General features: G+C 52.1%; 1 protein-coding gene across 9 annotated transcripts in view; it reads left to right on the top strand.

Moving 5' to 3' along the window:
- Positions 1–30: 30 nt before the first annotated feature.
- Positions 31–25,933, top strand: part of MYO9B (myosin IXB) — an 86,683-nt gene continuing 60,780 nt past the window's right edge. For all 9 annotated transcript variants that reach the window (XR_004966659.1, XM_036302469.1, XM_036302470.1 and 6 more), the window contains exons 1-2: positions 31–92; positions 13,613–14,507. Coding sequence is in view for 8 of the 9 variants with exons in the window: in XM_036302469.1 (XP_036158362.1) it covers positions 13,668–14,507 (840 nt within the window). In the remaining variant the exon portion in view is untranslated. The remainder of the gene's footprint in view (positions 93–13,612; positions 14,508–25,933) is intronic.

Consider the following 25,933-nt stretch of genomic DNA (forward strand, 5'->3'; position numbering starts at 1 on the left):
CGGAGCGGCCGGAGGATTGTTGGGCGGGCGGGCGGGCTGGCCGGGGACCCGACCCGGCCCGGGACCGGCGGCGCGCGGCGGCTGAGGCCCAGGTGAGTGCTTGCGCCCGCGGGCGGGGGCTCCCTCTCGAAGCTCGCGGCGGCGGGCTGCAGCGCAGGGACGGAGCTGAGGGGCAGTGGGGGTGTGTGGAGGCAGGGGTGGAGGGGGGGCGGGAACGAGCTTGGGGGTCGCGGAGGAGCTGCCGGAGACGGCGTGCGACGGCACCGGATGAAACGGAAGAGAGTTGATGGGGGAGACCTTGTCGGGGAGTTTGTGGGCGAGTGGGGGTGGTAGGTTCTGTGGCTTTGAGCAGCCTCTCCGAAGAGGACGTGGCTTAAGTGGTAGTTGAGGGGTCGCAGGAAACGGGTCTGGGAGGGGCAGAGGCGAGGAGGCGGTGTTGAGGGGCCCACGCTGGGGAAACGGGGCCAGGCTGGTGGGGGCGGGACAGCTTGGGTGCGAGCGGGGGAAGGGGTGCAGGACAGCCTGGGGGCGTCTGCCCATGGCCGAAGGGGTGGAAGAAGGGTGCCTGAGGCCGGGCGGCGCCTGGGACTCAGTGGGTGTTCATAAATGCAAGAGGTTCGGAACGCACTGGCGCGGTGGCCCGCTCAATTGGGAAGAGGAACATGGGCGATGGAAGGGAGCAAGAGGGTAGAACTATGGCAAGAACTGAGGGCCTGTCCAGGGAGGGCCTGGGGAAGAGGGGACGGAAGGACTGTAGAGTGAGTGACCCCATTCGGATGTTGGGATGTAGCCCATGGACATTGGCGGGGCGGGGGGGTGGGGGGCGCTTCTCTTGATTCATCTTCTCAATTTCACCCCCAGCCGCTGGGTGACCCTGGGTGAGTCCCAGCGCTGTCTGCGCCGGGATTCCGGACTGGAAAACCACACAACTCTAATGCTAAGACCTGGCTGCCTGAAGCCCTGGGGGGAGTGGGAGGAGGGGAGGTGGGGGGCGTAGGGTGTCCCCGGGAGCAAGGAAGCAGACTCTGGGCCCTCCTTGGGACCGGAACTGGGTTTCAGAGGGGAGGGAGTGCATGTGCACGCTCCCTGTGTGCTAGGCTGTCACCACCTCCTCGCAGTTGCATCCTTGGACTTAAATGGGTAAAACGACATACAGGAAATCTGTCCTCCAGTGGCTGTGAGCTCAGCCCCAGAGGCAGCCAGTGTGCCCTGCTTCTCTTCTGCATGCCTGTAGGCCCGGGCTCTCAAAGGCAAAGCCTCTCCTGCGCTCTGTGTTTGAGGTGGTAGCTGGTGGAGACATTGTTCCCTGCAGTTGGAGGGTCCCAGCTCCTACCTTGCTGTGTCCGGGTCTAGGAGTCTCCAGGCCCTGAAGCCATCCAGGAACAGTGGGAGGTGACAAGGGCAGCTGGAAAGTTGTTTCACCATCTGATGGGCCCGATTCTGGCAAGGGCCTTGCATAGGGCAGTTTTGATCAGCATTCATGTCTCTCCTTTCCTGACTGTGGTGAACCTTGTCTGGGACCTGCCAGAGGGCTGGGCAGCCGGGGCTTATAGCTCACACAGGAGATAAATCTGGATAGCTTGAATGTAAACAGGACCACAGAAAGATAGCCACCCCCTTCACCTCCAGAATGTTCTGGCCCTCACGAAAGGTGGCTCCAGGATACTCATTCAGAGCCCGCAGTCATGCCTTGTGCAGACATTGAGCATGGACTTGCCCTGGCCAGAGCAGCCCAATAAAGAGGACCAGAATCTTCTGGGTGCATGGCCCTGGCTGTTTTCTCCTCCCTGCACCAGGAGCATGGTCAGGTAGGCTCTCTTGGAGGGTCTTGTGTTGGGGGTTCTCACCTCCAGCAAGTCTCTTTGTTTCTTCATCTGCAAAATGAATGAACTGACCTCAGTCGGCATTTCTCAACTTTGAGACCCATCCCCTCCTGATAATCTTGGTGTGTTCGGCACACAGCCCCCTTGGATTTTATGCAGCTCCCCAACTGGTGATCCCCTCCCTGCTGCAGTGGTGTGGCCTTCCATTCTACAATTTATACCCCAAAATGATTTTTTTTTTTTTTAAACTGCACTTTCATGTTTCAAAGGGAAAGTTTGCAGTGCCAAACATGCTCTGCACACCGCACTTGTTCGCAAAGCTCTAGCTGCATCCTGTGGTTGGAAATTGCTGGGTGAGACCTTCCCTCAGGTTCAGGCCTATGACTGCAAGAAACAGGTGAGATGTAGGAATCTCCCATTTGTTCAGCTGTAGGATTCATTCTTCGTCCCCAATAGGGGCTTGTGAACTTGCCACTTCCTTCTCCTCATCTCATCGAAGTTGTGTGTCTTGGGTGGGCCCAGTGTTCAGTTAAGCAAGGGCTGATTGTGCCGGGGGCTGGTTCCAGGGCACAGAGATGAGCCCTCGTGCCCACCCCCCAAAACAGGAATACTGTAGTGGAGTTGAGTGGCAGTCAGTTCAGCAACAGAGCTAGCCCAAGAAGTCATAGGAATAGAATGAGGAATGACTAGTGCAAGCTTCAGGGCTTGGGAATTCCTGCAATTTCCCCAGAAGACATAGCTGGGCTCAAGCCAAGCCTTGAAGGATATGAAGGTGTGAAATGAAACCTGGAAGGAGGATTTGCACAAGCAGGTCCCTGTGCAGCTCTATCCTTCTGTGATAGACACTTTCGTACCTAACTCTTCTATTCTGCAAGGAGGGCCTGGTTCCTGTTCCCCGAGTATGGATACTGAGGCTTGGGGAGGTGATGACTTCAGAGATGGCTCCCTGGGTGATCTGGAAACTTGAAGGATCATGAGTAACCTCAAATGGGTGAGGACCAAATCTCTAGAGCAGAGTTACTCAACTGCAGCGCCATTCATATTTGGGACTGGATCATTCTTTGCTGGGGGACTGGGGGTCATATTTGGGACTGGATCATTCTCAAATTTAGAATATTGAGCAGCATTCCTGGCTTCCACCCACCAGATGCCAATAGCACCCACCCCTCAAATTGTGACAACCAAAAATGCCTCCAGACATACTGTGTGTCCCTTGAGGGCAGAATTGCCAACAGTAAGAGCCTCTGCTCTATAGTAAAATCTGGCTGCTGCCCCAGGCCCACCATTGCCTCAGTGGATCTTTGGTGTAAGTTGAGCTCCTTGCAAGCTGCTTTCAAGAGCAGGAGTGGGGAAAAGAGGTCAGCAACTGAATTCTGCCCTCCAGACAGTTCTTAATCTGGAGACTCGATAAAAAGGAGGCACCACTGGGAACGAACCGAGGGGGAGTTGGACAACACACATCCAGAATGGACAGCAGAGGAGGAACAGGAGATGAGCGGGGGCTGTCTGCATTCGCCCAGACAACCATGCCATTGTCTTTCCCTTCTTTGTCTTACTACTGACCTGGATTTCTGCAGGAACCGTCCTTGCCTTGGCACAAGTTGTTGCTTTTCTTCTGAGATTAGAGGTATTTGATTCTCTTTTCAAGAGCTACTTTGGAGGTGATCCCGGATCAAGGTGGCTCTTGAAGCTACATTATGTTCTCATGTTTGCCCTCTTGTCTCCAGATGCCAGTCCATCTTTAAGACAAAAAAAAAAAAGTTAGACAAATTGTCTAACTTTTGCGCCTAGTGCATGCTTCTCCGCTTGTTCCCCAACTGTGACATTGCTGTGGTAACTCCATGAGAGGAAATGCACGTTCTGGGGCCTTCCCGAGCCCTTGTGGGCGATGTCCCTCCTCCCCTTCTTCCCCACCCACCAGCCCTTTGTATGTCCCCAAGTCCCCAACCAACTGTGCCAGGCAGCCCCTGCTCGGCTTCCCCACAGAGCAAGACAGGCCCTTCTCTCTGTCCTCCTGGATAGAGGGAGTCGCAGAACAAAGGGTTCTGTCTGAGCACTGCCAGCGCCCCGAAGAGCCAGCCTGCTGCCGGCCACTGCACAGAGCCCCCTCACTTCACCTCTCCAGTTTTCATTTTGACCCAGAAAGGGCCTCAGAGAGTCGGCATGTCTCAGAAACGCAGGGATGAGTTTGGGTTCTACTCATTTCCTCGTCGAGACTTTCTTTCCTCGGCGGATCCCAATGATAAATAAAGTGGTGATTCAAGCATTTGGCCTGTGGATTAGTCAGAGTGATGAATAAGCTGACCTGGTCTGACTCATTCATTTATATCCCAGCTCAGCCCTGCTTCATGGGTCTGTATGTGCGAGAATGAGCTTTTCACTGCTGTCACTGCTGGCTGTGCGCGTTTCCTGTGGCTGCCATAAAAATGTACCCCAGACCTGGCCGGTGTTGCTCAGTGGTTAGAGTGTCGGCCTGCACACCAAAGGGTTGGGTGTTCGATTCTGGGTCAAGGGCATGTACCTGGGTTGCAGGTTCTATCCCAGCCTCGGTCAGGGCATAGTGGGAGGCAGCCAATCAATGTGTCTCTCTCACATCAATAGTCCGTTTTCTCTCTCTCTCTCCCTTCCTTCCTCTCTCTTAAAAAGGGGGGGGGGGGACAATAAAAAAAAATATATCCTCAGGTGAGGATAAATAAATAAGTAAATAATAAAGGCTCTGTCTCCAAAGATAGTCACATTCTGAGATGTTGGAGTTTAGGACTTCGACATAATAAATTGGGAGAGGGGGTGGAGACACACAATTCAGCCCATACCACTGGGTAAGGGGCCAATTTTATTTTTATTTAGTAAAGGGGTTTTGGACAAACAGTTGGACCAATAGGGAGTGAGTACATTTTGTTTTGTCTCACTCATTTAAGTAAACATTTTAGGGGTGGTGGGCAGGTTGGTCACGCCAACTTTGGCAGCTCCCTGCTAGGGAATTTTCCAGATCTTGCACATGTCCTTCCTTACACTTGGGGTGACTGTAAAGAGGCAAGGACCCGACTTGGAAAGAAGTGTATCTCAGACTCTGCAAGGGGCATATTTGGAGCCAGACCTGGGAGGCCGTGTGTGTGCGTGTGCGTGTGCGTGTGTGTGTGTGTGTGTGTGTCCCTCCGTCCACCAGGGGTCCGGCCAAGGTTTATAATCGGGACATACTGTGGTCTCTGTCCTGAGTATTGCCAAACCTGTGGCCAGCCTAAAGGATCACCTTTACTCTGCCTCCATGACAGCACATGGATAAGCTGGGAAGGGAGCTGTTTGGTGGCTATGACCAAAGATGTTATTAACAGGTCAAAACCCTGGACCATCAGCCACTTAGGTGATGGAGGGTATCATTGGGTCTGAAAGTGAAACCAGATCTTTGTGTCAGAAACTGGGCAGGGGGTGTGCTTCGTAGCTGTGAGGAGAGGGCCTGGCTCATGTGAAGACCATGAGACTGGGGATCACAGACAGGTGGGAGGGGGTGTCTCTGGGCCAGAGAGTACCCCATGCTGCCGGGGTGGCCAAAGTCAAGAATGGAAAACAGGGATGGACGTGGGGGTCTTGTTAGGACAATGGGCTATGGCTAAAGGGTTCAGGATCTCTTTGTGATGGTGGGAATGTTCTAAAATTGAGTCCAAGGAGGGGTTATTAAAGAAACTGGAACAGGGACTCCTGGTGGGAGGCAACAGGTGGCTTTTGTGAAATAATTCATCACAGTGGTTCTCAACCTGTGGGTTGCAACCCCTTTGGGGGTCGAATGACCCTTTCACAGGGGTTGCCTAAGACCATCGGAAAACATATATAATTACATATTGTCTTTGTGATTAATCACTATGCTTTAATTATGTTCAATTTGTAACAATGAAATTGGGGGTCACCACAACATGAGGAACTGTATTAAAGGGTCACGGCATTAGGAAGGTTGAGAACCACTGCGCTAAGCGCTCTGAAACAACCAGTGTTAATTGAGCGGCTGTTTAGTTCCAGGCGTGAGATTAACAGCCGCATGGTTGTTGTTGCCCAAATCCCACATTGCAGCTAGTGAGGCAGAGTGTGTCCCCAGACTTGCGACAGGGCATCCATGGGGACATGTCCCAGGTTGGGGGGAGAGGGGAGCGGGTCCTGTGGACCTTAGAGCTGAGTAGGGCTTCCTCCTTCTCCAGGGCTGCCGAGCCGAGGTCTGAAGCAGGGCTTTCGTGTGTTGTCACTGTAGCTCTGCCCACAGGAGGTTCTCAAGGTGGCTTTCCACCAGAGCGTGACGACAGGTGGACTGTATGATTTGGAGATCCCAAAGGGGTCTCCTCTGCCCATCCAGACCCTCTTCCCTGGCGGCCTTCCATGTCTTTATGAGCCCACCAGTCACCTGTAAAAGACCCAGAACCCAGCCTCCTACAGAGCCTCAAAGGTCTGTCGTCCCTGTCCCCCCGTAACCAGAACCCACCTGCATCCCAAGTGCCTGGCTTGACTACCATCAGTCCCCCCACACACTGCTATAGGAGCCACCCAATGGTGAAACCCTCCTCTTCCCCCCTCCCCCATGGTAATCCAGCTGTCACATGCTGGTTGGCTAACCCCTTGTGTCATTCGTGCCCTGGTGCTCCCTGTGCCCAACCAGCCGGGGCTCCCCATCAAACTTGCATGAAAATTTCAACTACATCCCACATTCACCAGGCTACTGGGTAGGATCTGACCTCCTCAACCCTGGCCCCTCCCCCTCCAGCCTCATTCTGTTGGTCACACTGGTCCCCTTGTTCTGAGGCTGCCTCTGCCCTTGGAGCTCACCACCCTCACTGAGCCGCCATCCCCAAGCGCTAGGCCTGTCCGCCCCTTCTCACTGCACAGGCCTCAGCAACTGTCTATTCTAATCACTTCCCTGCTTCCTGTTCCAAAAAAAACCACCCTGGTCATTTGTTCCCACCAAAGCACCTTTAATATCTGGGGCTGAATCATTCTCTGCAGTCATATTGTGCACTGTAGCGTCATACTGTGCACTGTAGGGTGCTGAGCAGTGTGCCTGGCCTTCACCCACCAGGTGCCATTCACACCACCCCTCCTCTCTATGGTGAGGTCCAAAAACGTCTCCCACCATGTCCTAGTGTCCACTGGGGAGGCCCTGGATGTGACACACATCGCATCTGGTTGGAAATGCCTCTGCCCGTGGATTGGTTTGTGGTCAAGGTTCCTGAAGGCCAAGACACCTTCGCATTCTCACTCTCTTGTGCCCAACTGGCCTGGTTAGGTGGAGGGACTGGAGAAACATTTGTTGACAGGACAGGTTGAAGGATGTAGCTACAAACCCCTGGGGGAAGGATAGGTCTTGAGGGGCAGACGAATGGAATTGCTGGAGGAGGTGGCTGCCCTAGCACATGCCTGGGGAGGGGCTTTGGCCAGGCTCAGACCGGTTGGGCCAGACTGGAAAGCCTGAGGGGTATGTCTTAGGGAAGAAAGGGACACACTCAAGCAACAGTTATGAGAGGATGTCTATACTTGGAATATCCAGTACCCTCTGCACTGGGGACCTGGATTTGTGCACCAGGGTTGCCATAAGCTGGTACCCCAAACCAAGCAACTTAAACAATAGAAATTTATTCTCACAGCTTTAGAAGCCAGAAGTTCAAAATCAAAGTGTCAGCAGGGCCATGGCTCCCTCCAAAGCCTCCCTGGGAGACCCTTGCCTCTTACAGCTTTGGGGGTTCCAGGTGTTCCCATGGCTGTGGCCGCATTGCATCACCCCTATCTAAACCCTAAGTTGTCCTCCAGCTCTGAGCTGCCTTGACTGAGAAACACACTTGTTTTGTAGCTGTTTCTCAGCATCCATCTTCCCAATAATGTCACATGATCATTTCTTCCTAAAAAATTCAAGGACACCCGCATGGAGATGTGGAAATGCTGTGTGTTCTAAGTGGTACCTCCTACATGATTCTACAGTCATGCCAGCCTCCTCCTTTTAGCTTGAGAATGATTTCATCCGATAAACATGTGGCTGCAAATTATGGCCTTATATAAACGAAGCTGCTCCACTACACTTTCTGGAGGCCCCGTCTGCCTTATTTCCCAGTAAATTCCAAATTGTTCGCCAAACCTATAGGCAGAACCTTGCTTTTTCATGCATAAAGCCTTGGCCAGGCCTTGAGCTCATTAACATTTGTCCACTCATCCACCCCTGGGGCCGAATTTGTGCTTGCCTCCCCTTCTCCCCTGCCTCCTTTCTCTAGGAGCATGAGAGCAAGGCCCTGAATTGAGGTTCACGTCTTCTCAGAGTGCAGAAAGTATTCGAGTGTGGCGTTTGCAAAGCCTTAATTTTTCACAGTTCAGGTTTTACAGTGGGAACTTTGATTATGCACATAACATAAAATTCACTATTAATAACATTTAATGCATTCAGTGTTATACAGCCATCACCTCTATCTAGTTCCAAGACATTTACATCACCCCTTAAGAAAACCCCATCCCCATTCGTTTGTCACGCCCATCTCCCCTCCCCCACCCCCTGACAACCACTAATCTGCTTTCAGTCTCTGGATTTGCCTTTTCGGGACTTTTCATATAAATGTGATCATTTACCATGTGGTCTTTTGTGTCTGGCCTCTTTCCCCCGGCATGTTTTCAAAGTTCATATTGCAGTGCTTCACTCCTTTTTATGGCTGATTAATATTCCACTGTGTGGCTGGACCACATTTTGCTTATTCTTCATCCTTTGATGAGCATTTCATTCCCACCTTTTGGTCCTCTCAGCAGGAATTTTATAGTCTGCCAGCTTGACTTCCATTTGGTGGCATAGTTCTCTCCTGAGACCTGGGGAGACAGATTCCATCAATGTGGGGGTATGTTTTGCTTCTGTTCACATTGTGTGCACGGCTGAGAGTATTAGTTGGAGGATAGAATGGGCGTTTTAACTTCAGGATATTTGGTGAGATGGCTTGCATGAAGGACGGACCCATGGGTTTTTAGGACCTGCTGCCCCGACACATGGCTGCAGCCTGCGATTGCCGCTTGCCAAGCTGTGTCTCACCACCATCACCCTCCACCCCCAGACCTGCCACCTCCAGTTCCTCAGCCCCTGACCTGCTTCCTTTCAGTCCGGGGATTCTTGAGGCACAGGTTTCACATCCACTTGTAACAAGGAATTTAAGCCATAGCGTGAGGGATTTCCAGGTCTCAGACTCTGTTAAGACTCAATGAGGAAGGCATGCTTGGAAGCCAAAGAAAACCCTCCAACAGAGATGTCATTGTTTAATGACAATTAGTTAATGAGTTATCCATGAATCATCATGGCTGTGAAGCTGTGATCATTAAAACAGCATGGCACCACGCAGACATCAGCAGCCCAGAGGCAGACTCACGTGTGTCAAATAACTTATATGTGATATTTAACAAACAGAGGGGGCTCCTGGTCAGAGGAAGAAGGATTATTTAATAAAAAGCATTAAAACAATCACTTCACTCTAGAGAAAATCATTTGGTTCCCCATTTACCCTCCCACACTTTCCTGGGTTGATTATTGTCCCCAAAACTCATGTCCACCCAGAACCTCAGAATGTGACCTTGATTGGAAATAAGGTCTTTGCAGATGTAAAGATCTCAAGATGAACTCATACTGAATCTATTAATTGGTGTCTGTATAAGAAGAGGCAAGGACACAGAGAGGTGCACCATGTGACGATGGAGAAAGATATGGGAGTGAAGCATCTACAAGCCAAGGAACACCAAGTGTTGGTGGCAGCCCCCAGAAGGTGGGAGTAAGGCCTGGGATGGATTCTCCCCCAGAGCCTCCATTAGGAGCCAGCCCTGCTGACATCTCGGTTTTGAACTTTTTCAGAATGTGAGACGATTAATTTTATTGTTTTAAGTCACCTAGTTTGCAGTCCTTTGTTATAGCAGCCCTAGGAGACTCAGATACCTTTTGAAATAATTTCCAGATGGATAAAGGCTTAAATGCAAAGAATAAATCTGGGCCCTGGCTGGTGTTTCTCAGTGGTTAGAGTGTCAGCCTGCGCATGGAAAGGTCTCAGGGTCGATCCCCAGTCCAGGGCACATGCTGGGTAACAGGTTCAATCCCCCCTCAGGGCCTGTGTGGGAGGCAACCAATTGATGTGTCTCTCTCACATAGTTATTTCTCAATTTCTCTCCCTCTCTCTTTCTCACTCTCCCTCCCTCCCTTCCACTCTATAAAAATCAATGGAAAAAAATATCCTTGGGTAACGATTAACTAAAGGAATAAATCTGGGAAGGGAAGGTATAGTCCTGTGTTAATCAGATTTGGGGAAGGAATGGGCAGTAGACATAAAAATAATAATAAACCACAGATCTGACAGCCTGAAAATGTAAAATATTTGTCTCAAAAAACACCATATTCAAAAGTAAATTGATACAAATTAGTTTCATCAAACATGGCAAAGAGTTTAATAGCCTTCTCATACACAGAGCTCCTCTAATACAGTAAGCTCTCCCAAAGCAGTAGTATGCTTCAGTGGGGGAAATGGGCAATAGACATGAACAACTTACAAAAATAGAAAAACATCTGTTCAAGAGACATAATTTTTAAAAAATCCAGCCTGACAGTCAAAGTAATATGAGTAGCAAGATGCTTTTTTGTGCCCAGAGAGGGTCTGATCAGTGGAGTGTTACAGGCAAAATGGTGCCACCTGAATGGAATGAGGGCTGCTGGGCCAGAAGGTGCGTCCTGAGATTTTGCACCAGGAACGTTAATGCCTGGGACCTGGCAGAGGGATTTGAATGGCATGCCAACCTGAGGTTAAGGATGGCACCGCAAGGAAGCAGCAGGGTGGGGCAGACCTCCATCTGGGATTTGGGTGTGCAAAGCAGTGGGCAGGGTCTGGGGGTAGGTGAATGGTTGTTTGGCTCACTGGGGAATGTTACGTCCTCCGGTGGGTCGGGGTTCTCGGCAGCTTCTCCATGGTTGGGCTGGAGAGACCCTGCAAGGTCTGGCCTCCGAGCCTGGCCTTGGGCTGGGTTGGGAGTGGCCACAGGGTGCCATTCAGCCAGTGTGGAGACGGAAGAGTGCTGTGCTGTATGGACCCCGCTGACCAGGGGCTCTGAGGACCAGCTATGGGATGCCCCCAAGGGGCTTTGTGCTGGGGCACCCACATCTAGACCGATGCATCCAGGGGCTCCATGGGAAGACCTGGCTGGCTGATGAGAAGAGACAGCCGTTCTGGGGACATGGTGACAGCAGATATGATGTGGTCAGTGAGAGGGGCAGAGATCTAGCCCTTTGGATGTTCCAGGCAGGGCAGATAGAGGTGACTGTGTTGGGCTGGAGGTGGGGCAGGTGTCCTTGGACATGAGCACAGTCCCTGAGGGGGTGCAGTGCAGTCAGTGTCCTGGGAATGGAGCCCGGGGGCAGGGCAGGCAGAGGTGATGCTGGCTGCACAGCAAGTGAGCAGGTCTGGGAGAGGCTGCTGGCAGCAGGTGTGACTAGTGGGAGCTTGGTGGTACTTTCTGGGGCAAGGGCAGTGGTTCCATGGTGGGAATGGGGAAGTCTGGCTTCAGGCTGTGCGGAAGCAAGGAGGTGACCGGGCTTTACCCTGGGCTGGAGAAGGATTTATTAGTGTCTCTGGCTTTAAGGCAACGTGAGCTGTTTGCTGGGAGGGTCCTCCCCCTAAAACCTCTTGGAAAGTGGGGGAAGGGGGCTGCTCTGGGAGGAGAGAAGGGCCAGGTGAGGCCGGGCTAAGCAAGTAAGGGCCACCAGACAGGTCTGGCAGAGGAATTCCCAGGACGCAGACATGGTGGGCCTGGGTGGGCTCTGACAACGGCCAGAGGCATAGCTGCAGCAGGGCAGTCCGGTGGACCCTTTGGTGGACAAGCGGCCTCAGCTGGTTTTGGCCCTACCCCTTTTCAAAGGCTTTTCCCCTCCCTGCAGCCCTGGCTATCAGCAGCTGCCTGGAGCAAGCTTTATCTGCTTCCTCCTGGCCTGGGGTGGGGCATGCATCAACTACTTCTTTAATGCCCCTCGCCCCCCAATCTCCAGTCTCTGAGCACAGGGTCTCCTGCTACCCCCACCAAGGGCCCCGGAGCTGCAAATGTCTCCTATAGGCCTCTGTTCACAGCAGGGCTCCGAAAGCGCCTGATGATCAGCTTTCCCTGGAGGATGTGGGGTGGTCCTGAGTGCCGCTGGTCGTGTGGCCCGCAGCCCATCCAGGCCTCAGCCGGACCCTCGTCAGGGCAGGTGGTGAAACTGCAGGAGCAGGCTCATGTCACTCGCCTCCGATGGCTTCTTGTTGAGGTTGGTGTCTGCTGGAGGGAGAAAGGCTCTTCATGTGACCTCTCCACCACCTGCATCCAGGCAGCTTGAGAGTGAGACAGCCCAAAGCCCCCAGCCTGTGAGCTGGTTCACCCTTCCGGAAACTGTGGTGCACATCAGCCATGTCTCCACTAGTGCAAGTCACAGAGGTGTCATCTCTTCCTAAAGCCCTGGCTCTGTGTGTGCACGCACATGTGTGTGTGCATATGAAAGTGCTGTGCACATGTGTCCATGTTTGTGTGCTTTCATATATGTGCATCCGAACATGCACGCATGTTCTGTGTGTGAGTGCAGGAGTGGGGGTGTGTTCATATGAGTGTGTCCATGCATGTGCGTCTTTGTGGTTTATACTCTCTCACATTTGTTTGCATATCAGTTTCTCTCACCGGGCTTTGAGCCAAGTTTGGTTCATCTTTGTATCCTCAGTCATGCTTAGGTGGCACACAGTGAGCACGCACCTGACCCACACGTATTTATGCCTCTTACTCCGAGACAGTCACTGTTGCCAACATTGGCTGCAGTTTATCTTTTTCTGCAGTGTCTTCAGAAACAAATGCATTTTTTGAAAATAAACTTTTCCTGTTGGAGTCATGATAGATTTACAGAAAAGTTGCAAAGACAGTACTGAGAGTTCCCTGAATTCTTCCCGCACCCTCCCCTACCGCGATCATCTTACATTATCAGGCACATTGTACAGTTAAGAAATGGACATTGATACACTGTTCTTAACCAACCTCCTGACCTTATCGGATGTCCCCGATTCTTCCATTTGTGTTCTTTTTCTAGTCGAGGACCCCGTCCTGGAAACCCCGTTGAATTTAATGATCACGTCTCCTCTGTCTTTCCTTGTTGCTCATAACCTTGGCGGCCTTAGGAGGACTGGCTGGGCATCCATCTGATGTTCTCCATAGGAGACTGGGGTTGTGGGTTCTAGAAGCAAATACATTCTGAGCAATTTTCTTGAGTGAGTTTTTGGGGGCTCTTCCTGACTCGGTCCTCCTCATTGGAATTTGGGGTACCCTGTTGTTTCAGAATCCCTGAGTTTCAAGGTAGGTTCTTGCTGTCCCAGTATATTGTGGGGAGGTAACCAAGGCCTGTGGGATCAAGTCTTCATCTTGGAGAGCTGGCGGGGAGATTTTGTCCAAGAGGAAAAGCCAGGAAGGATGTGGACTGGGAAAGGCTTAGCTGAGACATGACTGTGGTCATAGGGCTTGCAGGGTGATGGGCTGGCCCTGGGTGAGGAGGGATGGGGGTTAGGATGGTGTAAACTCCAGGGGAAGGGCTTGATCTTAGAGAGGAGGGGGTCTGGTGCTGTCACTCTGCAAGAGTCACAGAGGTCACCTTTAAGGACAGACAGAGGCTCTCACCACCTGTTGGCTTTTCAGGAGAGCCCTATCTGGCAGGGTATTCAGGCCTTAGGTCTGGGGCTGTTTGTCTAGGGTGGGCGTCAGTGTTTCCTACCACAACTACCGTACTGACGGTGCTACCCCCTCCCTTTCAGCTTCAGAAGCGTGCCCTGAGCCTGGGAGGCATGCTGAAGCCAGGCGGCTGGCAAGATGAGTGTGAACGAGGCAGGCAGCTCCGGCTGCCAGAGGCAGGCGGCCTATCACCTGCATATCTACCCACAGCTGGCCACCAGCGAGAGCCAGGCCTCGTGCTGTGTGACAGCCACCAAGGACAGCACTACGTCCGACGTCATTCAGGACGCTATCACCAGCCTGCAGCTAGATGGAACCAAGCGCTATGTGCTAGTGGAGGTCAAGGAGACAGGAGGGGAGGAGTGGGTGCTGGACGCCAACGACTCGCCTGTACACCGCGTGTTGCTGTGGCCTCGACGGGCACAGGACGAGCACCCGCAGGAGGATGGTTACTACTTCCTGCTGCAAGAGCGTGACTCAGATGGGGCCATCAAATATGTACATATGCAGCTGATGGCCCAGGCCACAGCTGCCCGGCGCCTGGTGGAGCGCGGCCTCCTGCCCAGGCAGCAGGCGGACTTTGATGACCTGTGCAACCTCCCTGAGCTGACCGAGGCTAACCTCCTGAAGAACCTCAAGCACCGCTTCCTACAGCAGAAGATCTACACGTATGCGGGAAGCATCCTTGTGGCTGTCAACCCTTTCAAGTTCCTCCCCATCTACAACCCCAAGTACGTGAAGATGTACGAGAACCAGCAGCTGGGCAAGCTAGAGCCACACGTGTTCGCGCTGGCCGACGTGGCCTACTACGCCATGCTCCGGAAACGTGTCAACCAGTGCATTGTGATCTCGGGTGAGAGCGGCTCAGGCAAGACACAGACCACCAACTTCCTGATCCACTGCCTCACCGCCCTGAGTCAGAAGGGCTACGCCAGTGGTGTTGAGAGGACCATCCTGGGCGCCGGCCCCGTGCTAGAGGTGAGCAGGGCAGGCGTCAGAAGGGGCCTTAACATGGGGGTTTTATTATTGCGAGAAGATAGTTTGTTATATGTGCGGTTCCCTAGAAACAGGAGCTTTGCCAGAAACAGGGCCACACGAGGAGGCACCAGGGCTGGTCAGGAATAGGCAGGCGTGAGGGGGCATCATGGACAAGAGTCCCTATTGTGATTTCCATGGGAAGGGATGGGTGAGGCAGGGTGAGCAGGTTTAGGATTGGCTGGTTTGAGTCATTTGAGGGCTCTTGGACATAGGGGCTGCCCAGGTTGTCTGGTATCTGGCACTGGGGTGATCAGGGCAGGTGGATAGTGGTCCTGACTGTGAAAGCTTGATAGGAGAGGTGGTAGGAGTGTGGGCTCTGACTGGGTGGGTTTGCATATGGGAGATATGCTCACAGGCAAGACCTTTGCCCTCTCTAGGTATTGGCTAACCCCAGGAGGGGCAATCCCTCCAGGGTCAGGTAGGCCCCAGATGTCAAAACATCAGAAGGTAGGGGGGGAAAAAAAGGCCTGATATTCGCTGTTGACGTCTGGGAGGCAGCAATCTGTACTTCAGGTCCCAGAAATAAAAGGATGGCGTGTCCAAATCGAGCAGTTCATGATGGAGGGTTTCCAGTGGGGCTGTGGCGTGGAAGAAAGCCATCAAGGTGTAGTGCAGGCCTGGGGGCTGAGGGACAGTGAGGCGAGGAGAGGGCCACCGGGCAGCACTGTATGGTCAGTGGGGGCGGAAACCTCTCGGCCCTCTGTCCAGTATCCCATGGCCAGACCCCGTGAAAGCCATCGATGTGTTGCTGTGGGTAAGCCCTCTGGATGCAGGGGCAGCAGAAATGACTATGCACTGTCCCTCACTCTCGGGTTCTTAAGACAAGAGGCATTCACATTTCAGAACATGGCCCAGCCGTCATCACCGGGGAGGGCCCGGGCATTGTGTGGCCCAGAGTTTGTGTGGCTCTGGGTTTGGCATCTAGGACTCTTTCTTCTTTAAAAAAGATTTTACAATAAATAATTATATAAATAATTTTAATCTTAAGGATTTAATTTTATCCATTATAATATAAATTATTGTGTTTCTTACAGCAGTTTTAGATTTATAGCAATAATGAGCAGGGAGTACAAGAGATCCCTGAAGTCCACAGTTTACTTTAGGGTTCACTCTGTGCTGTGCATTCTGTGGATTGGGACATATGTACAGTGTTACTTATCCACTGTTACAGTATCATACAGAGTAGTTCTCCTGCCCTAAAAAAACCCCATGCTCCACCTGTTCATCCCTCTCCCCCTCAAACTCCTGGCAACCACTGATCTTTCACTGTCTCCATCATTTTGCCTTTTCCAGATTAGTTTCCTCCACTCAGCGATATGCGTGTAAGATTCCTTCATGCCGTTTTGTGGCTTGAGACTTCATTTGCCAATTAACACCTCATTACCTGGATGTGCCATAACCTGTCCATCTAGACCGCCCTCTTTGAGGGTGCAGTAGCCTTGCCTACCTTGGAGCGTTGACCTCCAGCTTCTGCCATTCCCCCCAAGCTGAGGGCCTAAAGCAGCTACCTTGGGCTGCTGTGCAAATTCACTGAAATCACATCTAGACTGCGCCTGCTGAATGCATTTCAGTTCCTCTTCCTCCCTGTTGATCTCTGAGATCATCAGCAAGAAATTCATTGGAAATGGCTGTATGGCCTGGCCCTATGCCTACATGGATAGCCTGTTTCTGTCTTCTCCTATATATGTAATATAAAGATTATGATTTTTTGTGTAAATGTTTTAAAATTTACTGAGTAACCCAGCTGCAGAATGAACACTTTTTTCTTTAATGCTGTGTACTCTGTGTGCATTCCCTCCTCTATTCTGATCACTCATTCATTCTACAAATATTTCGCACACATGTCTGCCATGTGCCAGGCACTATTCTAGGCACTGGGCTATGTGGTGGCCACAGTGGACACAAAGGCCTGCCTGAGGAGAACTGTCGCCTTAATGATGAGAAGGCAGGCAGAGCTAGGAGCCAATAAGAAGCCAGCAGGTCCAAGGAAGATGGATTGAGGGGGTAGAAGGTGAGAGGTGATGCTGAGCTGGACCTACCTGGAAATAGGGGGGATCCATACAGGAGTAGGCACGGCCAGTGCAAAGGCTGGGAGGCTGGACCATGCCTGGTGTGTTGGAGGAAAGGCAAGGGCTCAGGAGTGGGGTGAGTGGGAGGCAGTGGGGACAGAGAGGTGACAGGGAAATCACTCATGGCCTGTGGGCCGCAGGGACGGCCCTGTGTGACATGGGAGCTAAGGAGGTTGTCCCAGGTTCAATTTTGGCTCCATCCCAGCTCTGAAACTCAGCTGTGGTGAAGCCAGTGGCCCCACCGTCCTCCCAACAAGTATCAGGAGCCGTGACATGTGCTCTAGGCCAGTGCATTAGTTCCTGGCACCAATCAGAGTCCTGACTGAAATGCTGCAGGCTGTCAATGACGTTAGAAATTAAGAACATCAATGAGAGGGCAGACCCAGTGTTTACCGAGTGGAGCGTTTTGCCAAGTGGTCATTCACCCCTCCTGGAACCAGGCAGGCAGGTGGGTGTGCCCATGCTTGGTGAGGACGCTGAGCCCTGAGGTATCAACCTGACATGGTGAGGAGGCAGGATTGGCATCAGGTGTAGTTTCCTCTTCTAGATAAGGACCATCCAGGGCACCTGGAGGAGGTTCCTGTGGCTGCCATAACCAAGTACCACAGACGGGGAGCTTCAAGCAACAGGACTTTAAAGTTGTCCCTCAGTATCCATAGGGGACTGGTTCTAGGACCCCTGGAGTCACCAAAGTTCTCAGATGCTCAAGTTCTGTCTATAAAATGGCACAGTAATTGCAGATAGCCTATATTTACACAGAGGCTACAGCCAGGGATGCCTGTATATCACTTCATTCACGTAGATTCAGCATAGTGGTCGGTACCTGGCAAATTCAGGTTTTGCTTTTGGGAAATTTTTGGAATTCTTTCCCCCGAATATTTTTGATCCTCGGTTAGTTGAATCTACAGGTGCAAACCCCATAGATTCAGAGGGCCAACTCTATTTTCTCACAGCTCTGAAGGCCAGAAGTCTGAAATGCAGGTGTTGGCAGGGCCACGCTCCCTCCAAAGGCTCTAGGGGAGGACCCATCCTTGTCTCTTCCAGCTTCTGGTGGCTCCAGGCATTCCTTGGCTTGTGGCTGCATCACCCCAATCTCTGCCTCTATCGTCACATCGCCTTCTCTTCTTGTAAAGACACTAGTCATTGGATTTAGGGCCCACCCTAACACAGGATGACCTCATTCTAATTACATCAGCAACAGCCCCATTTCCAAATAAGGCCATGTTTACAGGTTCTAGATCAGGACATGGACGTGACTTTGGGGGACGTGTCCAGAACAGCCCCACTGAGTGACAGCTAGCAGTGTCTGAGGCCTTCTTCCCTGAGGGCCACCTGGCTCAGCCGTCAGCCTGGAGGCCCACAGCGTCTCCCATCGGCCTCCTTGCTCCTCCCCCTGCAGTTGCCTCAAGGGATCTTGGCACATTCTTGGAGTGCCGTTAGTCACCCTCTGTGGCAGCATCTGCACCCTATGAGTCAGATGCCTCTGACCTGGCTGCCTCCCTCGAGCCTCAGCAAGGGCCAGCACAGCCAAGTTTCCCCAGCAGTTAGACTCTGCTCTGCTGGAGGGCGGTGCCCACACCACTTCCAAAACTGGCTGCAGCCAAATCCACATCAGGGCCATAAACATGCTTCCTGGGGCGACCTTTTGGAAAGGGAGAAGGTTATTTTAATTTAGAGCTGGGGTTCCCAGTTGAGGCACCACTAGTGTCTGGAACCAGGTCATGCTCTGTGGGGGACATCCTGTGCACTGCAGGGTGTTGAGCAGCAGCCCTGGCCTCTACCCACCAAGTTCCAAAAGCAACCTCTCCCCAAGTTACGACAACCAAAAATGTACCCAGACATCACTAAGTGTCTCCTGGGGGGCAGAGTCTTCCTCGGGTGAAAACAGCTGTCTAGAGTCACAGCTTGGGATCCCACGAGACCCAGTCACTGTTTCTTTCAGGTGCCAACCATTTTGTCCATAAGTAAGTCCCAGCCCTCCTGTGCTAATCCAACAGGCACTTTCTAATAACAGGAATAATTTGTTATCGGCCTTCGGGACCCACTTGGGTCTCAAGCTTCAGGTGCCACAGTTTCCATCTGTCATCTCTCTGAGCCCTCGAAACAGCTCTGCTTGTTTTAAAGATGAGAAAACAGAGCTGCAGAGAGGCACGCTAGGATGCAAGTGTCCGGGGCTGCCATTATAAAGTACCACCAACTGGGGAGCTTAAGACAACAGGAGTCTGGAGTCAAGGCGTGGGCAGGTTGGCTTCTGGAGGCTCTGAGAAAGAGCAGAGCCAGGCCTCTCTCCCGGCTTCTGGGAGCTTCCAGCAGCCCTTTGGCATTACTTGGCTTGTGGCCGCATCACTGCCGTCTCCTCCTACATCGCCACGTGCTTTCTCCCCATGTGTCTCTGTGTCTCTACTCTCCGTTCTCTTATGAAGACACTGTCATTGGATTTAGGGCCCACTCTAAATCCAGGATGAGCTCACCTTTAGATCCTTACCCTTTGTGTGAATAAGGACCCATTCACAGGTTCCTGGGATGAGGACTTGGACATATTTGGGGCAGGGGGGCAGGGAGACACAAGTCAACCCACTCTAGTCTGGGTTCTCCTGGCCACACAGCAGGCAGCCATAGCTGGGCCAGGGTTCAAAGCCAGCTGGAGACGAGCCTGAGTTCATGGTATCTCCCTGCATCCCCATGAAGGATTCCCTCCTCACCTTGGCCGAAGATCGGCACCACTGGCCGTGTCTGGTACTTTTTACAGCTCTACAAAAGGAGAAGTTGAGTTGTTTTGAGGTTTGAGTGTCACCAGGCGCCACCTCCCTGCTGTACCCCCCACCCCCATCCCCCGGACGCGGGTTGCAGTCTCACTGTGCAATTCTGACCAGAAAACAGGAAGGGGGCACTGTGGAAAGCCAGTTCCAATCAGCTGATTCGTCGCCTGCTGCACTTAACTGCTACTGTCACAGTTTCACACGGTGTCACTTGACTGTGCTCAGCTACAGCCTGCCCTCTGAACCGCCCTCCCTTCCCAAACACGACATGTATGTGGGACTTGCCTGAGCTCAGGAACACTGAAGGTGCAGATGGCAGACTCACTAGGGCCTTGAGCAGTCTGGGGTCTTTCTCAGGGAGCCTCACCCCTCCAGATGCAGCCGCCCATAGCATTGGCCACTGGACCAACCACAAAATACTCCCAGGACCTGTGCCTCTTCCTTGGCCACACACCTCAGCATCAAGGCTTAGCGTGGAGGGCTTAAGGCCTCGCTCGGTTCTCTTTGTCTTTCCTGAACTGTAACAATGCCACCGACATTAGCAAATGCACGTAGGGTTTTAATTTCGAAAGCAGAAATGAAATGAGGATCCTTGCTGGTCAAGCTGCTTTCCCAAGCGGCCAGAGGCGACTGTGTGCCAGGGTTCAGGGCCTTCGTGTAGCCGCTGTGCCCTGACCCACACAGAGAGGAAGCTGAGAAACAGTGACGCCCCAATCTGCTCAGCATACTCATAGGAGACTGGTGACCCAAGATAGCGAGACATAGGACCCAGGGGATTCCTGGAACTTGCTGCTGCCTCCAATCTGCCTGTGGGGCCCCAAAGGAGCCTGTTCTAGGACTGGCATCTGTGCCAACCTGGCCCTGAGCACCAAACCCCTTCTTAGGGCCCCACAGACCCAGTATCACATGACCCCAGACTGCCCTCAGCTGTCTTCCACCTGCCCAGCTGCTGTTCCCACTACCCTCTGTCAGCACCAGGGCACCAGCCTAGGCAGGTCACCCAGAACCACATGTCATCATCCACCTTGACCCATGTCCTCATGGACACCTACCCAGACCATATCCTTCTCTCCACAGGGCACTGGTAGGTCAGTCACTACCCAGTGTCGGGAGCGCATAGGCAAAGACACTCAGCCAGGAGGACAGAGATGGAAGGTTCTGGAATGAGGAGACGTGCCTCTGCAATTAGGGTTTTTATTTAAGACCCTTTCTGAGATATAATCCATCCATTTCAAGTGAATAATTCAGTATTTTTGAGCACATTTATTATGTTGTTCAACAAGCACCTCTATCTAATTCCAAAACATTTGCATCACCCCGAAAAGGAAACCCCATTAGCAGCCACTCCCCATTTCCTCTCCCCCCAGCCTCGTCACCGCTGATCTGCTTCTTAGAGCTCTCAGAAGTCAGCCCCCACCCCCTGGCCCGTGGTCAAGGCTCTGGCTGGCTGGGCTATCCTAGAGGCTGGGTGGCTGGCTGGGAGATCAGTACAACATCGTGTCACCCATCAGCGTGGGAGGGAGAGTGAGAGCCCAGGATGGGATCCTAGAAAAATGGACAGTATAGGGCAGTGATGGCGAACCTTTTGAGCTCGGCCTGTCAGCATTTTTAACTCTGGTGCCGTGTCACATATAGAAATGTTTTGATATTTGCAACCATAGTAAAACAAAGATGTATATTTTTGATATTTATTTTATATATTTAAATGCCATTTAACAAAGAAAAATCAACCAAAAATATGAGTTCACATGTCACCTCTGACACACGTGTCATAGGTTCGCCATCACTAGTATAGGGAAATATGGTGGTGCAGGGATGGGAGAAGCCTGTGTCCTGGAGATGGGCTATTAAAAGCCCATAAGGGAGATGGGCCCCACCTGAATAGCTACAGAGTGTAAAGAATAGAATCTCTGGCTGATTCTGTCTCCGGTGTGGCCTCCCGAGGATGTTTGGGGGGCCTTGGGTTGACAGAGCAGCCCCAAGGAGGTCGGTGCTAAGGCTGGAATCCTGGGGCAGGGGCAGGCAAATGGCACAGAGAACGGAAGGTAATTAAGGCCTTATGTCGACTTAAGGCCTCACAGACAGAAACACACAAGGAAAAGGCCACGACGCTTCCACGCCACCAACGTCTGGGTGCCGATGGATCCTTTCTCCTGGGTGGGCTGTCCTGTGCACTCTAGGGTATTGAGCAGCAGCCCTGGCCTCTAACTATCAGGGGCCAGTCGCACCTCCTTCCCCAGTTGTGACAACCAAAAATGTCTCCAGACATCACTAAGTGTCTCTGGAGCGGCAGATCACACCAGTTGAGAATAAATTTCAGGCCAACTGCATGCAAAGACTGATTTCAGTTCAACAGATGTTCCGTGTGCTATACCTTAATAGTTTCAATTTCTTTTTCAGTAATATTTTGCTATTGTTACACATCAACCCAACTGTATTTAGTGCCATCTCTTCCATCTCATGGAGGCCGTCGAGCCAGGGAACGATCCCGGCTAGTGTTCTCATTCACTCTCTGGAAGAGGTGACTGGTGGTGTCTACTCCCCCATCCCCACCTCCAGGCCAGCCACAGCCAAGAGAATGGTCACTGCCCACCCACAACCAGAAATGTCCTGGTGTCTTTGTTACCCATCACTGATAAAGCATGCTTCGGTGTAAGGGTCGGCTTTTCCATCCTAGTTTGGTCTTCCAGGAGAACTGAACAACTTCTTAAAATATTATTTTAAAAATTGCTCATTGCCTGCTGATGTGGCTCAGTGGTTGAGCGCCGACCAATGGTGCTCTCTTCATTGATGTTTCCATCTCTCTCCCTCTCTCTGCTTCTCTGAAATCAATATTTTTAAAGCTGCTCATCAATGCCCAAAAATGCAGTGGCTGATTTTTGACCCCTAGAGCTGAAAAGTCATACGCACCCTGTGGGGTTTCTTGCAGACAGATGTAATGAAAGCACTTTTGGTGGGTTTTTTGATGCAGTTAGCACTGGTTTCTTTGCACTGGGATTTTATCACCCCTCCATCCCTGTTCTTTTGGGGTGACTTTCTGAACCTAATGCCAGGTGTTGGCTATGGTTCAGCTGCTCTCCTATAAGCATCTCCCCAACAGGAAACAAACCAGGGCTGCTGTGGTGGTTTTTGCTGCAGGGGAGCACGCATGGTTATCCACTGCACTTATTTGAGGTTTAATTTCCTTTTGTGCATACCAGGAATTGACAAATTACAGCCCACAGGTTAAATCTGCCTGTTTCTGTAAATAAAGTTTTATTGGCATACAGACACACCTTCATTTACATATTTTCTGACCTGTTTCAATAGTTTTATTGGCCCCCCACCCATGCCCACTCATTTACATAATAGTCTGTGGCTGCTTTCAGGCCACAGAAGCAAAGCAGAGCAGTTGTGACAGACACCATATCCGAAAGCAAAGCTGAAAATATTTACCACTTGGCTCTTTGCAGGAAAGGTTTACTGAGCCCTTATACCTATAGTACCCATAGAACATTCTAGATCGCGGTCGCCAACCTTTCGGACCTCATGGACCACCAGTGGTCCTCAGACCACCAGTTGGCGACCGCTGTTCTAGATCATTCCACAGTCATTCTTCTCATCTGCTGAACTCTACCTTCCTAAATGTAAGGAAAAGATTTCCATCTTCATTTCAGGTGACTTGTATCACCACATCAAATCCTTTTGCAGACATCTACCTACAACAGTCTGTGATTTTGTGCTTTATAATAAGAAACACTTGGGGGTTTTCAGGGTCCTATTCCTGGCACAGAGCTCCTAATACCCTTAGAATTTCCTAACTAAAGAGGTCTTCCGTTTTGTTATTGGTGACTTGGAAAGTACCTAAGGATGGGGACTAGTTCTCAGGAGAACCAGCCATCTGATTAGAGGGCTGGAATTTTCGTCCTGACCTGGGGGAAGGGCAGAGAGACTAGAGATAGATTCACTAGCCTATAGCCAGTGATTTAAACAATCATGCCTATGTAATGGAGCCTCCATAAAAACCCAAAGGAGGGAGTTCAGAGAGCTCCTGTCTTGGTGAACACGTGGAGGTTCTGGGAGGGTGACATGCCCAGAGAGGACATGGAAGCTCCTTGCCCCTTCCCCAACCCTTGCCCTGTGCATCTCTTCCATCTGGCTTACTGCGTTGTATCCTATATAATAAAAGGGCAATATGCAAGTTGACCCTAATGGCGGAATGACCACTCGCTATGATGCGCACTGACCACCAGGGGGCAGACACTCAATACAGGAGCTGCCCCCTGGTGGTCATTGCGCTTCCACAGGGGGTGCACCGCTCAGCCAGAAGCCAGCTCATGGCTGGCCAGCACACTGGCAGTGGCAGGAGCCTCTCCAGTCTCCGTGGCAGCACTAAGGATGTCTGACTAACGGTGGGCCTAAGCCGTTAATCGGACATCCCCTGAGAGCTCCCAGAGGGATGTCTGACTACCAGCTTAGGCCCAATCCCTTGGGGAGCAGGCCTAAGCCGGCAGGTGGACATCCCCCGAAGGGTCCCGGACTGCTAGAGGGCACCGGCTGGGTTGAGGGACCCCCCTCCCTCGAGTGCATGAATTTTCGTGCACCGGGCCTCTAGTCCTTTTATAATGAACTGGTGATCTAGTAAGTAAACTGGTTTCCTGAGTCCTGTGACCTGCTTCAGCAAGTTAACAGAATCCAAGAAGAGGGTCATGGGAACCTCAATTGATAGCCAGTTGGTCAGAAGCACAGCTTACAACTTAGACATGCAGCTGGCATCTGGAGGGGATGTGGGAGGCAGTCTTGTGGAGCTGAGCCCTTACCTGTGAGGTTGACCCTGTCTCCAGGTAGATAGTATCAGAATTGGGTTGAATTGTAGGACACCCAGCTGGTGTCAGAGAACTGCTTGGTGTGGAGGAAATAACTACCCTTGGAATTGGTATCAGGATCATAGGGTCTTAAAGCAGTTCTGGACAGACTGCAAAGGAGGACTGGGATGTAGAAGTCTCCTAAGATCCTGGCAGGATGGGCTTCGCCTTTCGGCCCTATGTGGGACTCACTAGCTGTGTCCCACAGGCACAGAGAATTTTTACAACTCTGGCTGAGGGTGGCAGGGACTGTGTGGGAGCTCATCCCCATCTTGCACCCTCATGGAAGGCCCTCTGAGGGTTTCCAGCTGCACCCTGGGCCCTGAGGCCACCTGGATCCTTACTATGGGGCAACTTAGTCTGCCGGGGGCACAACGGGATGAGGACACCATGAGCTGCTAGGAGAGGCTGATGCTAACAGGACTGGGGCTGACAGGACCAGGCCAGAAGTGTGTGCCCAGAGTCATGGCACCCTCCAAGAAAGCTGGCATTTCGGGTGTTGGACGTAAGACCACGAGGATGTTCAGGAGCTCACAGCTGGGGGGTGGGACTGGGTGGAGGAGGGGAATTATTCAGCCAGAGAAAGGACATGAGGACAAGCTTCTCATGGCCCTCAATGGACGTGGCAGAATTCCCATCCCCAGTGCCTAATACAAACTAGTAGGCATGGGTATTTCAGTCTTACCACAAGGATGTCGCAAAATGAAGAAAACCGGGAGCAGCTTTAGGAGCCACCTGTATCAGAAGTAGGGAACAGACAGCGCAACAGACTGCTGGGAGACTGCCTAGCTGAAAAGTGGGGTTGCACCAGAGAGGGAGGAGTGCAGACTGCCTAGCTGAAAAGTGGGGTTGCACCAGAGAGGGAGGAGTGCAGAAGGATGAGAGGGTATCCGTCGGGGAGTACATGGAGGACTGGGTGTCAAGGGCTTCTGGGAGCACCAGGGACAGGTGGCCATCCAGAAGGCCACAGCGCTTCCTGCCTCTCCTGTGCCCTGCAGAGCTTTGAGGCTGCCTTTCTGTCCTGCTGTGCAAAAACACAGAGCCCTGACACTCTGCAGTGATCTAAGGCTATTTTAGACAAAGGGGGAAGTTATATTTTTGGGAATGCTGCATCTAAGAGTGAAATTATGGGGTATATTTTAGGCACCCAGAAAGGCCTCCTTGGAATTTGCAGGAAGAGTTGATTAAAAGGTGAAGTATCGCTTGGGCCCAGAACATTCCTTCCACAGCCACTGCCCTTTCCAAATGTTCTGGACGCTTTGTTGCACCAGGGTTGGGCCGGGGGGAGTCTGTCTATCTATTGGCTGTATCTGCCTCACTGTTTGAGGCAGGAACATGGCCGGGCATTGAGCGACCACAGGCTCTGGTAGCCCATTTCTTTCCTAGCTATTATCCAGGATGAAGTGGCTCTAGTGCCCTGTCCCCAGAGCCACTGGGGCTGCCCTCTGAAGTTTTCTTCTGTGTCAGTCAATCAGCTGCCCATCAAGACACTGGTTACCTGAGGCCTCCAGAGGTGACCTGTCTTTGGGAAAGGCCAAGGGGCCAAGTCTGAGGCTCACAGTCACCTGCCCAGCCCTGTGACCCTGGTTTGTGGCTGCTGACCAGCTGCTCCTGGGTGGAGGAGAGAGTGGCCCCACTTGCCAGTGGTCAGGTGGGGCAGGCTCCTGGGGAAAGACTAGATGTTATCATCACCC

The sequence above is a fragment of the Myotis myotis genome, unplaced genomic scaffold (assembly GCF_014108235.1).
Source record: "Myotis myotis isolate mMyoMyo1 unplaced genomic scaffold, mMyoMyo1.p scaffold_m19_p_32, whole genome shotgun sequence".
Lineage (NCBI taxonomy): Eukaryota > Metazoa > Chordata > Mammalia > Chiroptera > Vespertilionidae > Myotis > Myotis myotis.